Genomic DNA, 21,021 nt, shown 5'->3' with positions numbered 1-21,021 from the left:
AAATTAATCCTGATTAATCGTGAGAGTAAAAAATTAATTTCAGTTTTTATTGCAGTTTTTTTTTTTTTGGAGCAAGGGGTCGGCTGGGGGCAATGGGGTGGGAGGGAGGGGTCAGTCCCCAGAGCGAGAGGCCAGCCTGGGGCAATGGGATGCAGTAGGGGCAGGATCCTTACCTCTTCGCTGGAGCAGGGATGGAAGCCACATGCTCTCTTCTCTCCTCTTCCTGCCCTCTGGGGCTGGCTTGGGTGGTACTGCACCTGATGGTACACTGTCAGGGCCCCGCGCAGCTGATGCCTCCCTACCCACCCAAAGGTATGCAATTAACAGGCATGAACTGTGATTAATTGACAGCCCTACTTATCATACAACAGTAAATGTATATCAGATGTCATGTATATTTCTAATTCTGTTGGTTCTGTTTTCTGTGGCTGTGTCAGTGTATTTTTGGAAGTCATTTAGCTAAATCAAATTATTTTCATTCCTCCTAATGCATTATTGATGTGGCAGGGGTTTCATTATCTGACTTGATAGTAGACTACACTTCTCTTATGGATTTTTGTGGATTCATAGTCGTAAGAGCATTATAAAAGCCTATGTAGAATAGAATTATTCCCATTTTACAGATGGGGTACTGAGGCACAGGATGACTACATGACTTGCCCAAGGTCATACAGGAAGTCTGTGGTAGGACAGGAAGTTAAACCCATGTCTCACAAGTCCTAGACTAATTCCCTAATCCCAGGACTATCCTTGCTCTCAAAAACTCACTGATTTCTCTTTGACAGTTCTTTCTCTTATAAACTACAAAACAAATCCAATTTAGCAAAGACAAACTCAAGTGAAAAACTGTTTATAAATTCATAGAATATTAGGGTTGCAAGAGACTCAGGAGGTCATCTAGTCCAATCCTCTGCTCAAAGCAGAACCAACACCAACTAAAGTTACAAGACTATATGCTGCAAAATCAATAAGGAGAATTTATTATAAGCAGTGTTGATATTGATAGAAGAAAACTATCCAAGACACTTAAACCGATTAATTGTAAAGATGTTTTGTGTCTATGACTTCTCATGCTCAAGATGGTGATTTAACACCAAATGAATTTTAGTTTAAGTTATGGTTATGTATCTTTCTCCTATTATAAAAAGAGACTATAATTTTATTGAATTATTATTAATTTTTATTAATTATGCCTAAAGGCTCTAATTAGATTGAGACCCCATTGTGCATATAGGAGACAGTCCCAAAGAGCTTTCATTCTAAATAGACAGGACACACAGTGGGGGGGGGGGGGGGGAGGTACATTGAAGGAAGAGATTTGCACAGGATCTCACAGTACATCAGTAACTAACTGGGAATAGAACCCAGCCGTCCTAAATTGCAGTCCAGTGGTCTTTCCACTACACAATGCTGCTTCCGTAATGTTTAATTCCCCCTCCCCAGTATTTTGAACTGTATTACTTTGAACATGGACAGCGTTGAACAATTACAGGAATAACTGCTGTTTATAGGATTTTGTTCATTTTATTGCAGAACTACTTCTGCATCTGAATTAGGGTTGGAGAACTATTCAAATCTGTACATCATCCATACCATTTAAAAAAAACTACTGGCCACTTCTAAGGATCATCAGAATAGTTTAGGAAACCATTTGTCTGGTATCATTATTGTTGTATGCAGTGTTGTTGTAGCCATGTTGATTCCAGGATACAAGAGAGAGACAAGGTGGGTGAGGTGTAACAGAAGTTGGTTCACTAAGATATTACCTCACCCACCTTGTATTTCTGATATCATTATGGTTAGCATATTGGTTGATTAGACTAATAGAAAGCTATTTCCTACTTTGGCTAACAAGGTCAATATGCTATAGAAAAAGCCTAGATCATTGAATTTTCTCTTGTAAAATATTCCATGCTGCCTCTTCATAGATTTTGAAATGATTTTTCTCCTGTCTATAGTTACACTAAATATCTTGGTTATTCATGACTGTATTTTTGTAAAGATGAATGTTATGAAAAAATTCTGTAGAATTTTAATGAGATCACTAACATAGTGTTTAATGTGATTGTTGAAGAAACATTGTGTTATAGGGGAAAAAAAGAAAAGCTTATGATTTCTACATTGAGGAAGAGCTCTTTATTATTCTTATATTTCCCAGGGCAAATTTGATTTCCATTGTGATGAGGGAGGAGAGAAGTAAAAAAAAAAAAAAAAAAAAAAAAAATTCAGCTCAGTGACTGTGCCAGCATATCATAGCTCTCCCACTGTAGACTTGCCTTAATCTTAAGTCACGTGGTGTTTTCGGCAAGGTGGACAGTGTTGCTGTGGAACGTTTCTTTTTATCAGAAAGGTTTTAGAAGTGATCTGCAGATACTGAAGTCCAAACTAGTCAACTGAAAGAAAAATTGCCTTGTTATGACTGGACATTTTATGCTGATAACATGTAAGTACAGCACTTCAGAAGATGTTGATAGTGAAGAGGATCCTATTATTTTACTGTCTCTATTTGTAGGTAAAATCAAATGCATTTAGCACAGTTATATTAACACACAGTGCTGCTTAAGAACACAATCCGTTTATAGTAGGATTAGCATTGTGCATAATTATGTAAATGGAGTCTGTTTCTAATAAGAATTACAAGTGGATCAAGAATTTGTAGCAAAATTCCTAGATAGTTTTTTTTTCTTGTCTTTTACATTATTATTTTCCCTCTTGAACATCACTTTAGGAAATTTGTTTTATATATTGCTCACTTCTACTGCTGAATGCGTTATATGATTTGGAACACAATAACTCCACATAATACCTATCCAATGCTATTTTCATTTAAAAACTACCATTTATTTAAGAAGTGACTTCATGTTACTAAGACAGACCTTTTATTAGGTTTAAAAGATAATCTTTTGTTCAATAGTCTTTTAAACACAATAATATAATGTGAGGTTTTCTTTTGGTTATGGGGTAAAGTTTATGTGGATTAATTAAACTTTTTTTGTTAATGCAAAAAGTGATTTTTGTATTTAACATGGTTAATTGTTTTATTTTGTTTTAAATAAAAACAGTTGTCTTTACAGCAAAATTCCACATACATTATAGTGAATTACTATGCATTGAAACCACCCATGTAATGTGTATGTAAGCTGAATATTTAGATGTATTTGGTTTTTTTTCTGAATTCTAGAATCCAAATTCTGTTAAATTGATGAAATCACAATTAGTTAGAAAAGCATAAATATTTTTCTTATTGAAGGAATTTTTCATTATTTCTTTTTATATTTCAAAGAACGCCTATTAATGCAAATGTGTGTAACATATAATTTTCATAGCACAAAACTACTAGTAGTTAAAATAGCATTTTAGTTATTTTATTTAAAGAGGTTTACTTATATTTTAAAATTTGATAAAAATAAATCTTTGTTTTATTAAGCTCTCAACATCTTACCAAATAACTTAATTGCTGATATTTGGGGAAATAAATGGTTCTTTGATTTTTTTTCCCCACGTTACAGAATACAGTCGTTTTGAAGCTAAAATACATGACTTACGGGAGCAGATGATGAACAGTAGCATTAGCTCAGGATCAGGATCTCTGCGGACCAGCCAGAAGAGGTCCCTATATGTCAGGTAAGCATTTTCCTCCCCAAATTTCACACACATGCCTTTAAGCTTAAATACTTTTGTTTCTGAATTCAAGTGTGCATTCAAGTGTTCCATTTATTCATTAAATTGCACAAAATGCAGATGTACAAGGGCTTCAGTGAGAATTGATTTGCAGAAAATGAAATATACCTGCAAAAAAAAAAGTAACCATATGTGTCAAGCAAATTTGTTGTACTTTGCAAAACTATGGTAGTCTTCACCTTCTCAGCTGCCTATTGCGGGGGGGGGGGGGAGTATAATTTCGCTATTTACCTTACCTATTGAGAATATTTTGAAAATATTGTTTTCCTTATGATGTTATGTGAATACAAACTCATTCAGAATCAGTTTTCGTGTAACATAGTTCCTTCAGCCTGATTCAATTATATCTTAAGTTTATATTTAGAAATCTTAATTCTCCATTAGTGGTTTCACAGTTGGTTGTATCATAATCATTTCCATAGCAATCAGGAGAAGAAGCCAATGCACTGAAGGTAGTAAGCTATTTTACAAGCACTAATATCTTCAGTAAATTTGTACACATGGAACAGGAAGCACAAAAAATGCAAAAAGAAAATAGAACCATGAAAAGAGTTTCAAATTATTAGGAAATGTGTGGGTTTTTTGCTGAAATGCAGATTCTTAATATGCAACTGTGAACTGTCATAGCAGCTTACCATACACAGTGACATTCAAATTATAGACTTTGGTTACAAAAGCATGTGCTAAAAACAAATCAGACTTTATTTGACCTGTTCATTTTGTAAAGGGTGATATATCAATATTAGACTAGGACAGCAAATTTCTGCTTGCCCAGGGTAATTTTACTTTAAACAGGTGAATAAAATATAGCCAGTTTTTCATTATTATCAGTAACGGTTATGAAGGATAGGCAAGTACATTTTGTGTTTGTACTAGCAAAATTTCATGACTCTTTTGCAAGGCTGACCTACTACAACATTAGATAATTAAGACTGACTGACAAAACATTAGTGTTATTCTAAGTGCTGCTTTTTTGTTTTCTGGTATTGTATCTACCCATTGCCCAGCCGTTCCTTCTGTCTAGTTCATCCATCCCAATTCTTCACTAAATTGTTCTCTCTTTATCCAATCAGACTTTTTTGAGAAAATAGTTCTTTTAGAGCAGTGGTTCTTAACCAGTCGTACGTGTACTCCTGGGGTACGCAGCGGTCTTCCAGAGGGTACATCAACTCATCTAGATAGTTTCCTAGTTTTACAAGAGGCTACATAAAAAGCACTAGCAAAGTCTGTACAAACCAAAAATTCATACAATGATTTGTTTATGCTGTTCTGTATACTATACACTGAAATGTCAGTACAATATTTATATTCCAATTCATTTATTTTATAGTTGTATGGTAAAAATGAGGAAGTAAGCAATTTTTCTGTAGTAGTGTGCTGTGACACTTTTGTATTTTATGTCTGATTTTGTAAGCAAATACTTTTTAACTGAGGTAAAACTTGGGGGGTGCACAAGACACAACAGATTCCTGAAAGGGATACAGTAATCTGGAAAGGCTGAGAGCCACTGTTTTAGGGGGTATGTTAAATTTGTTTATAAAATTCAGGCTTTAAATATAAAATTGGATGGAGCTACACAAAGTACTAAGACTAGTAAGCAGAGCTGAGTTAACAGACAAGGTAGGGTTTGGGATGAAGAATGAGGTTTTCTAAATCTTTGATTCCAGAACAGCTGCGTCCCTAAATTGTCTCAGAAAAGGTACCTTAATTAAAGAAAATCTTACACAAGTCCAAATTCACTACCACCAATTGTTTTGACAATTGACTTGGATTTATAAGTTCAGAATAATAAAGAAATATGTAACTGAAAATTCCAAGATGTCTTTTACTTCCACCATGTTTGAGAGAATAAATCCTCTTTCTCAGGCTTTGGAGCAGCATGAGAGCCCGTTCACAGCAATAGTGCCATTTATGCTCTGTTACTCTTTGATGGGGGAAAAAATCTCTGATGACTCCATACAGTCTTGGGTCTATCAACCCTTCCAGATCTCATATCTCTGCTTCAGAGTGCTGCTGATGAAGTCTTTGCAGAGTGCATCTCCGTGGTACTCAGGAAATGAGGACCTTCTGCAAGGACTCCTACCACCCTTCTTTCCTTTCCCACTGACTTGCAGCAGAGCCACACTGTTTGTTTCCCATGTCTTCAAAACCCTTCTCTATTTATAGGTTGCTAGATATTATGGCCAATGGGGACCGCTACGATCATATAGTATGACCTGCATAGCACAGGCCATATAGGAGTTTCCTAAATTAATTACTGTTTGAACTAAAGGATGTATTTTGAAAAACACCCAGTTTTGAAAATAGCTAATTTATCCTCTCTCAAAAATCTGCAAGTTATTTCTAGTCTGAATTTGTCTAGGTTCAACTTCCAGACATTGGATCTTATTATACCTTTGTCAGATAGACTGAAGAACCCCTCATTATAAAATTTCTTTTCCCCATGTAGATACTTATACATCTGTTCAAGTCTGATCAAGTCACCCCTCAACCTTCTCTTCATTAAACTAAACAGATTGAGATCCTCTCATCTTTCACAGCAAGGCATGTTTTCCAATACTTTAATCATTCTCATGGCTCTCCAATTTATCAACATCAATTCTGAATTGTGGACACTGGAACTGAATACAGTATTCCAGTAGCAGTCACACCAATGCCAAATACAGAGGTAATATAACCTCTCCCTACTTCTACTTCAGATTCCCCTGTTTATACATCCAAGGATCACCTTTATACCAGTATAACTGCATCCACACTAGAATCTGTACTAATACAACTACGAAATATTTCAGAGCAGCAGCCGTGTGAGTCTGTATCCGCAAAAAGAACAGGAGGACTTGTGGCACCTTAGAGACTAACCCAGTTATTTGAGCATGCGCTTTCGTGAGCTACAGCTCACTGCATCGGGTGCATTCAGTGGAAAATACAGTAGGGGGATTTTATATACGCAGAGAACATGAAACAATGGGTGTTACCATACACACTGTAACAAGAGTGATCAGGTAAGGTGAGCTATTACCAGCAGGAGAGAAAAAAACCTTTTGTAATGATAATCAAGGTGGGCCATTTCCAGCATTTGACAAGAACAGTGGGGGGGGGGGGGGAATAAACATGGGGAAATAGTTTTACTTTGTGTAATGACCCATCCACTCCCAGTCTTTATTCAAGCCTAAGTTAATGGTGTCCAGTTTGGAAATTAATTCCAATTCAGCAGTCTCTCGTTGGAGTCTGTTTTTGAAGTTTTTTTGTTGTCCATCCTCTTTGGAACCCCCCTTCAGGTAGTTGAAGGCTGCTATCAAATCCCCTCCACTCTTCTTTTCTGCTGACTAAATTACCCCAGTTCCCTCGGCCTTTCCTTGTAAGTCATGTGCCCCAGCCCCCTAATCATTTCCATTGTTTTTTTGTTGTAATATTGTGACTTTTAGGTCTGTAATCGAGTGACCAAAGAGGTTGAAGTGTTCTCCACTGTATTCATCTTCCACTTTGCAAATTCGAGTAGCGAATTACACGGCACTCTTAGCAAAATATGACCACTAAAATTATTCTAAAGTAATGCAATTTATTGATAATGTGTCAGAAGACAAAACAACAACAATTCAAAGCGGTGGTGTCCGAGGGCCAATTGATCTCCCGCACAGCACTTCAGGCCACCCTCGGTGCTGCGGATGCAGCCACCAGATCCATGGCCATAACCATGAGGCATGCCACATGACGTACTTCTTCCTCCTTTTCCAAGGAGATACAGAGCACTGTCGAAGATCTTCCCTTAGATGGAGACAAGCTCTTCACCTCTATGACCAATGAGGTCCTCCATTCCATGAAATAATCACATGCTACACTCAGATATTTGGGCATCCAGCCACCTGCCACAAAAAAAGAGGCAGTACAGATATCAGCCATACCAACAGCCACTCTACCATGCTATTGTGCAAAATCAACATTTCAGACAATATGATACGCAGCAACAACAATGCCCTAGACCCAGAACCCAACAACATCACCCTCCACAAACAACGGCGACCCACCCTCCTACCTCAAACAAACAAATTTGAAGTCTTGGTCGAGGGTATAGAAAACCTCCCACCCTTTTCAGCGTTGATTTGAACCATCCATTTCTTTGAACACCGTCTGCACCCGTTCCTTGCCAAGTGGGAAGCCATCACTATGGAAAGATGGGTCCTGGAAATTATCAGATCGGGTTATGCCATCCCCTTGCTCTCCGTACGCCCCACCCACCCGTTCCCCATCCCTCTTCAGGGACCCCTCTCATGAACAGTTGCTCAGTCAAGAGGTCCAACACCTCATACAACTAGGAGTGATAGAGCGGGTACCAGCCCAAAACAGAGGAAAAGGGTTTTACTCGCAGTACTTCTTGACAGAAAAGAAAAACGGTGGATGGCGCCCTATCCTCAACCTTCAACGTCTAAACAAGTTAGTCAAGAAACAGAAATTCCGGATAGTTACTCTATCAACGATAATTCCGATACTGGAGCAGGGAGATTGGTTTTCAACCCTCGACCTCCAAGACTCATATTGTGACAGATTTTCGTTACCAATCTGCCTCGGACGTCAGGTGATCAGGCTGATGCCGCAGGATCGTTTGGGGAGGAGGTACGGAACACATCATGTGTCTTAAGTTTTAAAGCTTTATTGATAAAATAATAAAATAACAGCAGAGCATGCTGGGAACGCTCCCACATCACTCAGGGGGGAAAAAAGTGTTAGTGCCCCAAGCCCTAACCCACTTTCATACTCTCACACACATTATTCAAGACTGGCCAGGCCTGGGTGTAACGTCAGAAGAAGAGTGGGGGAAAGGTGGACGGGAGTGGTGTCCTGGGCCCAGGTCATCCGAGGATCTGCTGTTGATCTCCGAATTGCTCCAGCTCTCAGGAGGGTTTTAAGTCCTGGGCTCCTTGGGGTGGGGGAGGGGGGCATTCCACTCAGGGACCTCTGCTTCTGGTACCTTTTGTGCCAGTCCAAATGGCTTGCTGTGGCCTCCTCGGCTTCCCAAAACATCCTGGCTCCGGAGACTTTGTTTTCCCTTCTATTGTCCTTTGCTGTTGCCATCTCATTTGCTCTCACTGTTCTCGCTGCTATCTCTGGAGCTCTGCTCAACTTGGTTCTCCTCTTCTCATGGCTGGGCAGCTGCTGATTTCTCGTCAAGCCCATGACCTTGGGCTGGGGCCAGCATCTTATCTTCACACGGAGCTAGCTGAAGTGTTGAGTTAACCCATTCTCTGCTCTTCTTCTTTCTCCCCCCCCAGCCTCTCGTATTCTGCAAAGGAAACTTCCACTCTCCACTCACACACCTGTGACCCTCCCCAAAATGCTTTGAGATGCTTGCAACAGTGTTAGCCACATACAATGCTGATCTTCCCCAGAGACTCCCTGCGGGAGGGGGCCATTGGGGTGTGACAATATTTCCCTGTCACTATCCACTCTTCCCATCGACGTTTTCTCAGATTTGCCGTGGGAATGGAACACTATTAATACAGGGTCCTCCCCTTTGGCCTTTCCACTGCCCCACGTGTCTTCTCAAAAGTGCTAGCAGTCGTAATAGCACATCTCCGAAAGAAAGGGGTCCTCATTTTTCCTTATCTGGACTATTGTCTCAAGTCCCCCACTCGCTTGGAGGCAATCCGAGCAACTTCTGCAACTGTGTACTGCTTCCACACCCTGGGTCTGCAAATAAACAGAAACAAAACTACCTTACGACCTACCCAACAAATCGACTTCATCAGGGCACACCTCGATTTCACTGCGGGTCTTGCCTCTCTTCCCTAGGACAGATTCCACACAATGGGTACCCTAATTACCCAGATACGTGCCTGCCTGTGGGTTACAGTCTGAGATTCCCTGCAGCTGTTAGGGCACATGGCTGCTTCCACATTCATGGTCCCAAATGCCTGCCTGTGTATGCGATGCCTTCAGGGGTGGCTAGCTACGGTATACAAACCAAATATCCACATATTAAACAAATTGCTAACTATGCCTCCAAAAGTCAAGGACTCGCTCCTCTGGTGAACCTCTCCTATCAACATCTGTGCCAGGATTCTATTCTGACAAGAACCCACTTCACTGACCATCACTACAGATGCATCCCTCACAGGATGGGGAGTGCACATGGGGCACCTCACCACTCAGGGCCTCTGGTCCTCTACGGAAACCAAACTTCATATAAATCTACTAGAGCTCAGAGCCGTATGCAATGCCTGCCTCCATTTTCTTCCCATTATCCAAAACCGCAGAATTCGGATCATGACAGACAACATCGCATGCACGTTTTATGTGAACAGACAGGAGGGAGCCTGGTCCCACTCCCTCTGCAAAGAGGCAGTAAAACTATGGAATTGGTGCCTTCAACACAATACCCATATCTCCGCCTCATACCTGCCCAGTTCTCAGGAACACCACTGCAGATGAGCTCAGTTGAACCCCACCCATACAGCACGAGTGGGAACTCAACGACGCCATTCTATCCACCATTTTCCAGACCTGGGGTTATCCCCAACTAGATCTATTTGCCATGGCAATAAACAAAAAAATAAACAAAAAATGCCCAACATTCTGCTCCAGAACCAGCCTGGGGAAATACTCTTGAGGAGACGCCTTCATGCTCCCATGGACCGACACTCTCATGTATGTGTTTCCACCAATATCTCTGTTGAACAGAGTAATACAGAAGAAAAGAACAGACAGATCCAACATCATTCTGATAGCCCCATCGTGGCCCAGACAACCATGGTATCCCTTCCTCATGCGGATGTTGGTCAAGCCACCGATTCCCCCCCCCCCGCCCCCAGCAACCTCCTATCACAACACAGGGGCCAGCTATTTCACCCCAACGTTCAGCGACACCACCTGAGTGCGTGGCTAATCAATGGTTCTCTAATGAGGAGTTAGCATGTTCTGAACAAGTGCGGTCAGTCCTACTACACAGCAGGACACACACCATGCGCACTACTTACCTACATAAATGGAAGAGGTTCACATCTTGGTGTATGGCCAAACAGACCTCCCCAGTTTCTGCCCCACTCCCACTGATACTGGATTACCTGCTAGACCTTAAAACATCAGGTCTCTCTGCGAGTTCCCTCAAGGTCCATCTCGCAGCAATCACCACATTTCAGCATAAGATCGACAACACTACAGTCTTTGCCCATCCAGTAACCAAAAGATTCTTGAAGGGTATCCAAACATTATATCCAGATGTAAATCCACTGGCTGTGCCCTGGGACCTCCACCTAGTCCTCAAAGCCCTGATGGATAAACCCTTTGAGCCAATGGCTACCTGCTCCCTTCTCCACCTATCCATGAAGCTTCCTGATAGCAATCACGTCTGCCAGATGAGTAGGAGAAATGGGAGCACTCATAGCGGAACCTCCATATACCATGTTCTTCTGTGATACGGTCACACTTCTGACATATGCAAGGCAGCTACCTGGGCATCGAAACTTACCTTCGCCAGTCATTATGCTGTCATGCACACTGCATCATCCGACACCAAGATGGGTAGAGCTGTCTTGTCAGCAGCCTTCTTATCTGATCTGAAGTCCCAACCATCATAAGAGATACTGCTTTTCAGTCACCTGAAGTGGAGCACCCACAGGTACATCTCTCTCGAAGAAGAGGGGGTTACTCACCCTATGCAGTAACTGAAGTTCTTCGAGATGAGTGTCCCTGTAGATGCTCCACTACCTGCTCTCCTCCCCTCTGCTTCGGAAGCTGGAACGCACTCCGTTGTAGAGAAGGAACTGAGGAACCCGGGCCATGCATGCGCTATTCAGACACTGACAGCTTGTGAGGCAGGCACAACGCGTGCACGGCCTGTAGGGGCACTGCTGTAGAAATCTCCAATCGAAGGCACTGGGATGCACCTTGACCTGAAGTGGTGCACCCGCAGGGACACTCATCAGCAGTGTGCCTTTGTTGCCAGGAAGGCTAACAGCATTTTGGGCTATATAAGTAGGAGCATTGCCAGCAGATCGAGGGACGTGATCGTTCCCCTCTATTCGGCATTGGTGAGGCCTCATCTGGAGTACTGTGTCCAGTTTTGGGCCCCACACTACAAGAAGGATGTGGAAAAATTGGAAAACGTCCAGCGAAGGGCAACAAAAATAATTAGGGGGCTGGAACACATGAGTTATGAGGAGAGGCTGAGGGAACTGGGATTGTTTAGTCTGTGGAAGACAAGAATGAGGGGGGATTTGATAGCTGCTTTCAACTACCTGAAAGGGGATGCCAAAGAGGATGGATCTAGACTGTTCTCAGTGGTAGCAGATGACAGAACGAGGAGTAATGGTCTCAAGTTGCAGTGGGAGAGGTTTAGGTTGGATATTAGGAAAAACTTTTTCACTAGGAGGGTGGTGAAGCACTGGAATGGGTTACCTGGGGAGGTGGTGGAATCTGCTTCCGTAGAGGTTTTTAAGGTCAGGCATGACAAAGCCCTGGCTGGGATGATTTAGTCGGGGATTGGTCCTCCTTTGAGCAGATGACCTCCTGAGATCCCTTCCAACCCTGATATTCTATGATTCATCTTGAAGAAAGTCAGTTACTGCGCAGAGTGAGTAACCTCCTCTTCCCAAGGAAGTACACAACTTTTTACAACAGTCACATTAGCTTGCATTATATTACCTATCCATCAGCCTTTGGAAAAGGAAAGCCTGATCATCATTAAAAAATGCAGGTTTATCTACAGCAGTGGTTTTCAACCTGTGGGTCACGAACCCCTGGGTCCACAAGACTATGTCTAAGACTTTCAAAGGGGTCTGCAACTGCATTCAAAAATTTTTAGGGGTTCGCAAATGGAAAAAGTTTGAAAACCACAGGTCTGAAGCATACTTGAATGAGAGCAGACAATAGTTACATTTCAGAGTGGTAGGAAAGGTTGCAACTTTGAAATAGTAATGAGAAATACTAGCTAAATCCGGTGGGGAAGGAATCCTGGCACTAACAGGTGGGGAGGTATGCATGGAAGGGCCCTACAATTCCTTCCCAGGTATAGTTGCATGCCCCCACATAGCTGGGTCTAACCATGTGGTCCCTAAGGATAAGTTGGATTCTTATTTAATGAGAGAAGGCACATAGTCACTTTCTCCCAGCTAATGCAGGACTCAGAAAATAGGCTCCCACTGATTGTTCCGGTCAGCAAATATAGTCTAAAAGAAGCAATCCTTAAGGAGAGGAAACCTGCAACACTGAAAAGGAATGGAACTAGGTAGATGAAATGGGTATTTAAGAAAATCGACACCATCCACTTGCAGCTTTCCAATATACACTTTACAATTGAAAACTTTACTAAAAATTTGGATAAATTATGCTTGCTTTTGTAAAGAGACTCTTAGTCCTTAGTCTGAAATAGCCCAAACTTTCTGCAAAAGCCAGTTCTTTTATAGGGATTTTGAGGAAAGTTTGATGTATGTTCTCACATGCAAAGAATAGGTAGAAGGAAGCTTTCTCTTTGTTCTTATTTACTGGTTGGCTGACTTTATCTGTCCCTGTTTGATTGTTTGCTGTCTCTTGACATTTTACTCCTCTTTAATCCTGTTATCTTCTTGGGAAGTGACCATATGGAGTAATGCCCAGCTCAGGGCTGGTAGAGAGCATAATTGTGTAATAAAGCTAAAGCTTAGAAGTTAAAAGAAATGCTGGTAGAAATTATTGCTAACACTAACCGGAACTTTTACACACTAAGTAGTTTTTCATCATGCATTAAAATAGTCATGTCAAAATACAAGTAAAATAAATCTGTCATAATGGAATAGGGGAAATTTAATTTTAAGGTAGTGAAACAGTAAAAGATCAACATGTGTGCAGTGTTCTTCTCTAACAACAAAGTTATGCAAAGTAGAGTTTGAGGAATGAATGTGTAGGTTTAGAATCACATAATCTATTATTTTCAAAAGTTATTTGTGCAGTCACTGAGCTATTTCAGAATTAAGAATCTGACTTGTTCAACTGTTGCAAATATTTATAGCGTCTTTTGGCAAAAGAATTTGCTTTAATTTGAGATGTCTTGAGTTTAATTCCTCAGTGTAGCTTTGGATATATAAGTGAAAGATCTTGTTCTAAAACTGCCTGCATTTCAAGAAAACATTAAGGCTGAAAACTCATTTGAAGCTTAAAGCCTCAGTTTAATATTAAATGTTAGAAACATGGACATGAAATATAATAGCACAGTAAATATTTACAAATATATAAACCATAACAATATGTGCACATTTTTCTTTATAGCTGATAGCACTGAGTTATATATCTTTTCCAATAAAGAATTATGTGTACAGTCAACATGGTTATTCTGTTGGATAAAGATAAATTGATCTCTAAATGAAAAATCAATGGTTCCTAGGTGCAAGTGATCACAATCTAATTTCATTTTCTGCAAGCAAACAGAATATAGTCCTGACCAGTAATATCTACATTTGGTGCTTAAGTCCAAATTTCCACAGGTGAAATCAATTATGAGCAAAATTCAATGAGAGGAAATATTTAAACATAAAAATGTGAATGATAATTAGAAATTAAAAATGTTTAATTAAATATCCAAAAGCCCCACAGTTCTTAAGTCCTGTGGTTAAAAAATAAATCCTGATTGAGATGGGATGTCAGGGCAGCAACAATAAATTTTAAAAAATTACATATATAACACATGGGAAAATGAGGATGCTGATAGCAGTGAGTACAAATGAGCAGTTAGAAATGCTTACAGTTAATAAGGGAAGCTGAAGATATCAGTGAAAAATCAGTGGCCAGTAGGATTAACGAGAATAAGAAGGAATTATTTACATAGATTGGGAACAAACAAAATCCTAGCAGTGGTATAAGTCTGATACTAGACTCAATCCTGATGCAAAAAATGCAGAATTATTCAACAAATATTTCTTTTCTGAGCTCAGAAGAAGGAGGATGTGTTCATATCTTTTTGTGATAAGGAAATGCTTTCTATTCTGTCAGTCATTAAGGACGATATTAAACTTAGATTGTAAGCTCTTTGAGGCAGGGGATTGTCTTTTTTATTCTGTATTTGTACAGTACATGGCACAGGGGTGTCCTGGTCCATGATTGGGCTCTGATGCACTATGGTAATACAAACAATAAATAATAATAAAGTAACTGTTACAGTTAAACATTTTTAAATCCATAAGACTAGATAACTTACGCTGATAATTATTAAGAAAATTGGCTGAGGAGCTCTCTGAACAATTCAGGTTGATTTTTTTTAACAAATCTTGGAATAATCACAAAGTTCTGGAGGATTGAATAAAAGCCAGTGTTGTGCCAATATTTAACAGGGAAAGTGGGATGATGCAAGAAACTTTTAGTCTGGTTAGCCTGCCTTCGGTCCTGGGCAAAATCATGGAAAGACTGGTACGGCATGCTGTCAGTACAGAATTAAAAGATAGTAATATTAACACCACATTGATGAATACCAGTGGCAATCAACATGGGTTTATGGAAAGCATGCTCTCTGGGGAAATAATATACTTCTGTAAGGCATTTGACTTTGTCCTCCATGACATTCTTTTATTTTTATATATATATATATATATATATATATATATATATATATATATATATATATATATAAAAGAATTTTAAAAATATATAAAACAATGAGCATGCACTACAATGATTTTGTATTATATTAAATAGATTTTAAATTTGTTAACTGATTACTCTCCATTTATAATTACTTTATGAGATCAGTCATCCAGTGATGATGTTTGTTGTGGGGTCCTAGAGATATTTGTTCTTGCCCCAATGATATTTAATATTTTTATCAGTGATCTGGAAGAAAATATAAAATCAGTGCTGGTAAAATCTGTAGATAATACAAACATGGGTAGAGAGGTAAATATTGATGGGGGCCAAGTCATTATACAGACCAACCTGAATCAATTAGTAAGGGGCTTATTTGAACAACATGCATTTTAACAAAGCCAAATGTAAGTCCAGGAGCAAAGAATGTAGGTCACACTTACGGGAATGCACCCTTGTAAACAGTGACTGTGAAAAGGACTTGGGTCACAGCAGATAACCAATTGAACATGCAATGTGGTAACTATGACCCCTTTGATGTAGCAGAAAAAGGCATTATGTGATCCAGTGGTTGGAAGCTGAAGCTGAAAAATTCAGACTAGAAATAAGATATAATGAACCTTCTTATCAACTTACAGGGATGCTTCCCAAGGGGTACCCAGGATTATGAAGCACCCTACTAGCATCTGCCCTTAGTGTGAGGAAGCCTTCTCTGTGCCTGCTAGGGTTCAGCTCTCCGTCTGCACCAGCGACTGGCAACATGAGCATTCCCCTTTAGGCGACACAGGCCCTGCTGTCTCGCTGCAAGTTAGCAGCAGGCACACTCCAACCCCCGAGCTGTCTGAGCATCAACCTGGAGTGTCCAGTCCCTGAATCTGAGAGTGTCCAGTGGATCAGGGACTGGACACTCTCAGATTCGCTGCTTCCAAAGAGACAGTATACCCCAGCTTACCTGTTCCACCTCAGATAACTGCTCTGCTTAACACAGAGCACTTTGGTTTGCTTAATACAGGTTTATTTAACGAAGCATAGAGATTCAGGTAATTGCAGGTAGAGGTATTGGAAACAAATGGTTATCTATAAAATAAAAGGCTGTCTGTGACCCTTTTATTCATGGGACAGCCACACTGTTAGCTTGCCTCCTGGGTGAAGGATAAAATCTTGTCCCCTGTCCACTTTTTTTATGCAGTTACAGGTTATTGTCTCTTAACCCAGGAGATCCCCTCTTCCAAGACTTATCTTGGGGTTCCTTTGTCTTTGTAAACCATCCAGTTAGTAAACATAGCCTGTCTCCATGGCTGTCGATGTTTCAGTACACTGACTGAGTTAGCCATGAGGCTTGCCTTGACTCAGGTGACAAGCTTTACCTCAACAGGGTTGGAACCTAATATTTTACATCTCTCTTAAACTATTTCCCATAGAAACATCTTGCAATAATTATGACAACCTGTGGGCTACTGGCTCTTGGTAGAGATCTCATATGCCACCCTTTTGTGAACTGCTATGAGGATATCAGACCCTACTGATCTATGCAAAACCCTATGCGCCCCTGAGCCTTTGCCTGTTATCACCTGGAAATCCCTGGGTCACACTTACGTAGGGATGTTATGGATTCTCCATCACTTGAAGTCTTTAAATCAGGATTGGATATTTTATTAAAAGATATGCTATAGCTCAAAAAAAAAGTTATGAACTTACTTTAAAAATCACTGAGTGAGATTTTTTGCCCAGTGTAATGAAGGAACTTAGACTGGTTGATCATAATCCCTTCTAGCCTTAAAATGCATGAATTTATGTGAAGTGCCACCAGAGAGGTAATAAGACTCCCCCAAATAGGCCATGAGCCAAAATTGCCAACCCCATGCATTCAAAAATCATGAGTCAGGCTTCAGAAAATTGAGAGATTAGCTTTAAAATAATGAGATTTAAGACAAATATTGTGGTATTCTAATTTGGTTTTTGGTGTTTGAGCCTTTAGGTTGTACTCAGGTCATATTTTCAACCTTTTCCTCCACAGTCACAAGTTCTAGGAATCAGAGTAACAGCCGTGTTAGTCTGTATTCGCAAAAAGAAAAGGAGTACTTGTGGCACCTTAGAGACTAACCAATTTATTTGAGCATGAGCTTTTGTGAGCTACAGCTCACGAAAGCTCATGCTCAAATAAATTGGTTAGTCTCTAAGGTGCCACAAGTACTCCTTTTCTTTTTGCAAGTTCTAGGAAATTACTTTTCTTTTTAACGAAAGCTAAGTTTTTCACTTACTCACTTGACTCCAGGGTTGTGGCTTTAAATAAAACACCAACCATAATGAGACTTGTGATTCAGCTGTTCTTTCCATTATCTATCTTAATTGACTTCTTTGAGAGCAACTACTATGACTCAGTATAGGGCCAACCAAGCATTCTGCATTCAGTAAAAAATGACAATAATTCAGTAGTCCTATGTTTTAAAGATACTCAAAACCAAAAAAGTAATTTAAAATGGATTCTTCTGAGTGATTTGTTTATTGGAAAATATAGGTTTCTTCAAGCTCGTCTGTTTTCTTCCTGCCAGTCCTCTATACTTAATGATTTTTTTCTGAATTTAGAGCTCTCTTTGACTACGACAAGACTAAAGACAGTGGCCTTCCCAGTCAGGGACTAAACTTCAGATTTGGCGACATCCTCCATGTCATCAATGCCTCTGATGATGAGTGGTGGCAGGCACGGCAGGTGACACCAGATGGAGAAAGTGATGAAACTGGAGTGATTCCGAGCAAACGGAGGTATATTTCATGGAATTTGTTCAGTCTGAGATCTTTGCCATTGAAATAGTGGTTCTATTCATGCACAAATTAAGTAATGTGTCTTCTCAATTTAATTGTCCCTCATCTGCTCCTCCAAAGTGTTTTTGTGAGAAACTGGAAGAGTATGCCAGTCAGCACTACACTAGATTATTACATATTAGTAAGAGGCATTTGCAGCCTCCAGGTTAGAGCACATGGCTGAAGACAGGAGACCTGGGTTCCATTCCCAACTCTCACTTTGTGAATGTCACTTAATCTCTTGTGCCTCTGTTAAAAGTGGGTTTAATCATGTTTCATTTCCCTTAACTGCTTTGACATCTACAAATTAAGAAGTAGAAAGTAATACTGTTTCTTATGGAGTTGTTGGTCATGACTCCAGAGTTAGTCGAGTCAGAAGTTTTCAATTTAACAGGAGCTTTAAAACTTTATTTTGTGAAAATTTCAATAAAATGACAAAAAATGAAACATAGTAAACTTTGTGTACTATTTTAATTTTTCATTGTGGTTTGATGAAAATGGGATGATACAGAAAAAATAGTAATTCTAAATTGACCCTTTTTCAAAGTTTTTCACAGGATTTGTTTTTGGAGGGGTTGGGGAGGAGGGGAAGATATCCTTTGCAAGAAATCTATCACTCTGATATCTATGCATCGCTCAACATGTTGCACCTTGTGTGCTGAATAATACAATATAATTTATATTGAAGGTGTTTATCTGTGACATGAGTTTTAACTTTTTCTCAATAACTGAAAAGAAATCAAGCTGCACCTGCTAAATTTAGCAGTGATGATGTAACGTATCCACTTCGAGAGGGAAAGAGATGTCTGGAGGAAAGTTCATTGAGCTGGGAAACAGGCGCCCATGAGTTCAAAATCTCTGACAGTGTTTTTTTTCCCATGCACCTCATCGGTCTTATTATTTCCAAGGTCCTTAACCCGAATCCTAGAAAGCCATTCTGTCACCCCATTGAGAGAGGTTACATAGAGTTGCTGTACGCACAGTCAAGATTAGAAGCCAAGGGTGGAAATCCTGTCCATATTGAAATCCGTGACAACATTCCCATTGGCCCCCATATGGCCAGGATTCCATGAGAGGCATCTAATATGGTAGACTCAAATCTTCTCTCTTAGGCCAAACTCCTTTTCAGATTATCTTATTTCTGACCACTAACCTACTATCTTCTCCCAGAGCTAAGGGTAGAAACCAGGGTTCTTTAGTATGCTATACTGTCTCCCAAGCAGTTGTTACCCAGTTGGAAGCTGTGTATCACGCCTTCTCTCCTCTGATGGCTGAACTAAATACAGACTAGCAATTACTCCTGTAGCTCAAATGCTAGAGACCTGAAGTGGGGATGTCAAGGTCCACAGAGCAGAGCTTGCTGATGACTCAAGTGCAGGGTATTGTGGTTGCAGATGACATTGATTTTCAAGTTTTCTATTTTAAAACAACTGGTTTATTTAATTCACACTATAAGAAAACATCCTGTAGCACACATTTGTAATTAAAAAATTATAATCTGTAAATAATGGCCTTCCACACCAAAATACAGGTGCAAAATACATTTGACATTTGTATGACTAAAAGAATATCCAAAGTTGTTGTTATCAATGCTAATGTAGATTTTGGAAGAGGTGTTAAATCTCAGCCTTCAGGGTTTAAGACAATATTTAACTAACGGGATTAGAAGATCTAATACAGACTTCAGATTATCTCACATTTGCGTAAAGTAAGGTTTCTTGCACCCCTCTGGTGCTGGGTACTGTAAGAGGCAGGATAGTGGACAGATGAACCATGGTTCTGATCCAGTATGGCAAAACCTATATTGCTGTGTAGGTGTTTCACAGTCCAGTCATTTGTCATTCCTGATGTTGGTATCTACCTATTACAATATATAACTTCTGTGTATGAACTGTCATTTTTACTGTATTAGAAATTTGGGCCTTAGTCCTGCTGTTGAATTCATGTTGGTTCCATTGTAAGATTGGGCCTTTATTCTGTTCCACAGCTTCTAAGTAGGTTGGAGATTTATCAATCTGTTATGGAAGTGTGATCTTACATGGTCTTACTGAAAGAAAAGAAAGAAAAAAGAAGCCAGCCCAAATTGTGGGGCAGGGAAAATAAGCCACATCCCATTTGGAATCACTGTACCTGTCAACCACTGGCAACTTTTCCTTGATGGAAGACAAGCAATGGCAAAGAGTGGGATTGGCCAACAGGCACCGTAGGAGGCCTGTAAAATGCAGTATGGGGCAGAAGCAGGCCTCTTCCTGCTCCATCCTACCCTTGCTACCCCCTTTGCTAATAATTTGAACAGCTACAGGCAGTGTGGATTTGATTTAAATCGCTAGTCATGAAGACACGATTTAATCATGCATTTGTACATAAAAGCGCATTCTTGTTGGTTGTTATAATTTTAATACATATTCTTCACAACTCAGGGATAGATGTAGGTTTCATTTTTAGAAGGTACACACAATACATTTTTAAAGTGATTTATTTTGAAAACTTTTCAGATTAGTTTTACAGCTATATCACAAAATGAATGATTGGTTATTTCATTTACCAAAGGTAATTGAAGCAGATATTTATGAAGTCATTGGGAGGTGAACTATCTCCAATTCAACAGGTTAATCATTAATGTTTGGAGGATTTTCTTGCCATGCTCTTTTAGGAGGAGAACGTCACCAGACAGACATTTAAATTGTTTTATTTAACTAAAACAACAACGTTATGTATTCTGGATTTTTTTTCTTCAACAGTAAACACATAATATTTTAACAAAACAAGTGTATGAATTTTTGAATTTAGTTAAACATTCCAGTTCTTTAAAATCAGGTTTGTTTTTGTTCAAATTGTTTTTAATTAAAATAGTTAAATTAAATTTAAAAAAAATTAAATCTACTATGTCAGCCAGGTCAACATGAGAAACTTAAAATATTGGCTTCTGCAGCTAACTCAGTCGCCTTCATCTTCATTTTCCTGTTTGTTCATAATCTGGAAAAGAAAAACAAGCTT

At 39.6% G+C, this 21,021-nt stretch overlaps 1 protein-coding gene across 37 annotated transcripts in view; it reads left to right on the top strand.

The window, feature by feature from the left end:
• Positions 1–21,021, top strand: part of DLG1 (discs large MAGUK scaffold protein 1) — a 428,909-nt gene that overhangs the window by 344,649 nt on the left and 63,239 nt on the right. For 36 of the 37 annotated variants that reach the window (XM_074963286.1, XM_074963276.1, XM_074963269.1 and 33 more), the window contains 2 exons: positions 3,510–3,624; positions 17,809–17,985. In XM_074963286.1, coding sequence (XP_074819387.1) covers positions 3,510–3,624; positions 17,809–17,985 — 292 coding nt within the window. Of the gene's footprint in view, positions 1–1,420; positions 2,444–3,509; positions 3,625–17,808; positions 17,986–21,021 lie in introns of those variants that run through there. The other variant, XM_074963305.1, reaches the window with a different exon arrangement.

Source organism: Natator depressus, chromosome 9 (genome assembly GCF_965152275.1).
Source record: "Natator depressus isolate rNatDep1 chromosome 9, rNatDep2.hap1, whole genome shotgun sequence".
Classification (NCBI taxonomy): domain Eukaryota; kingdom Metazoa; phylum Chordata; order Testudines; family Cheloniidae; genus Natator; species Natator depressus.
Note: the sequence above shows the minus strand (reverse complement) of the source record. Positions and strands in the feature narration are given on the sequence as shown.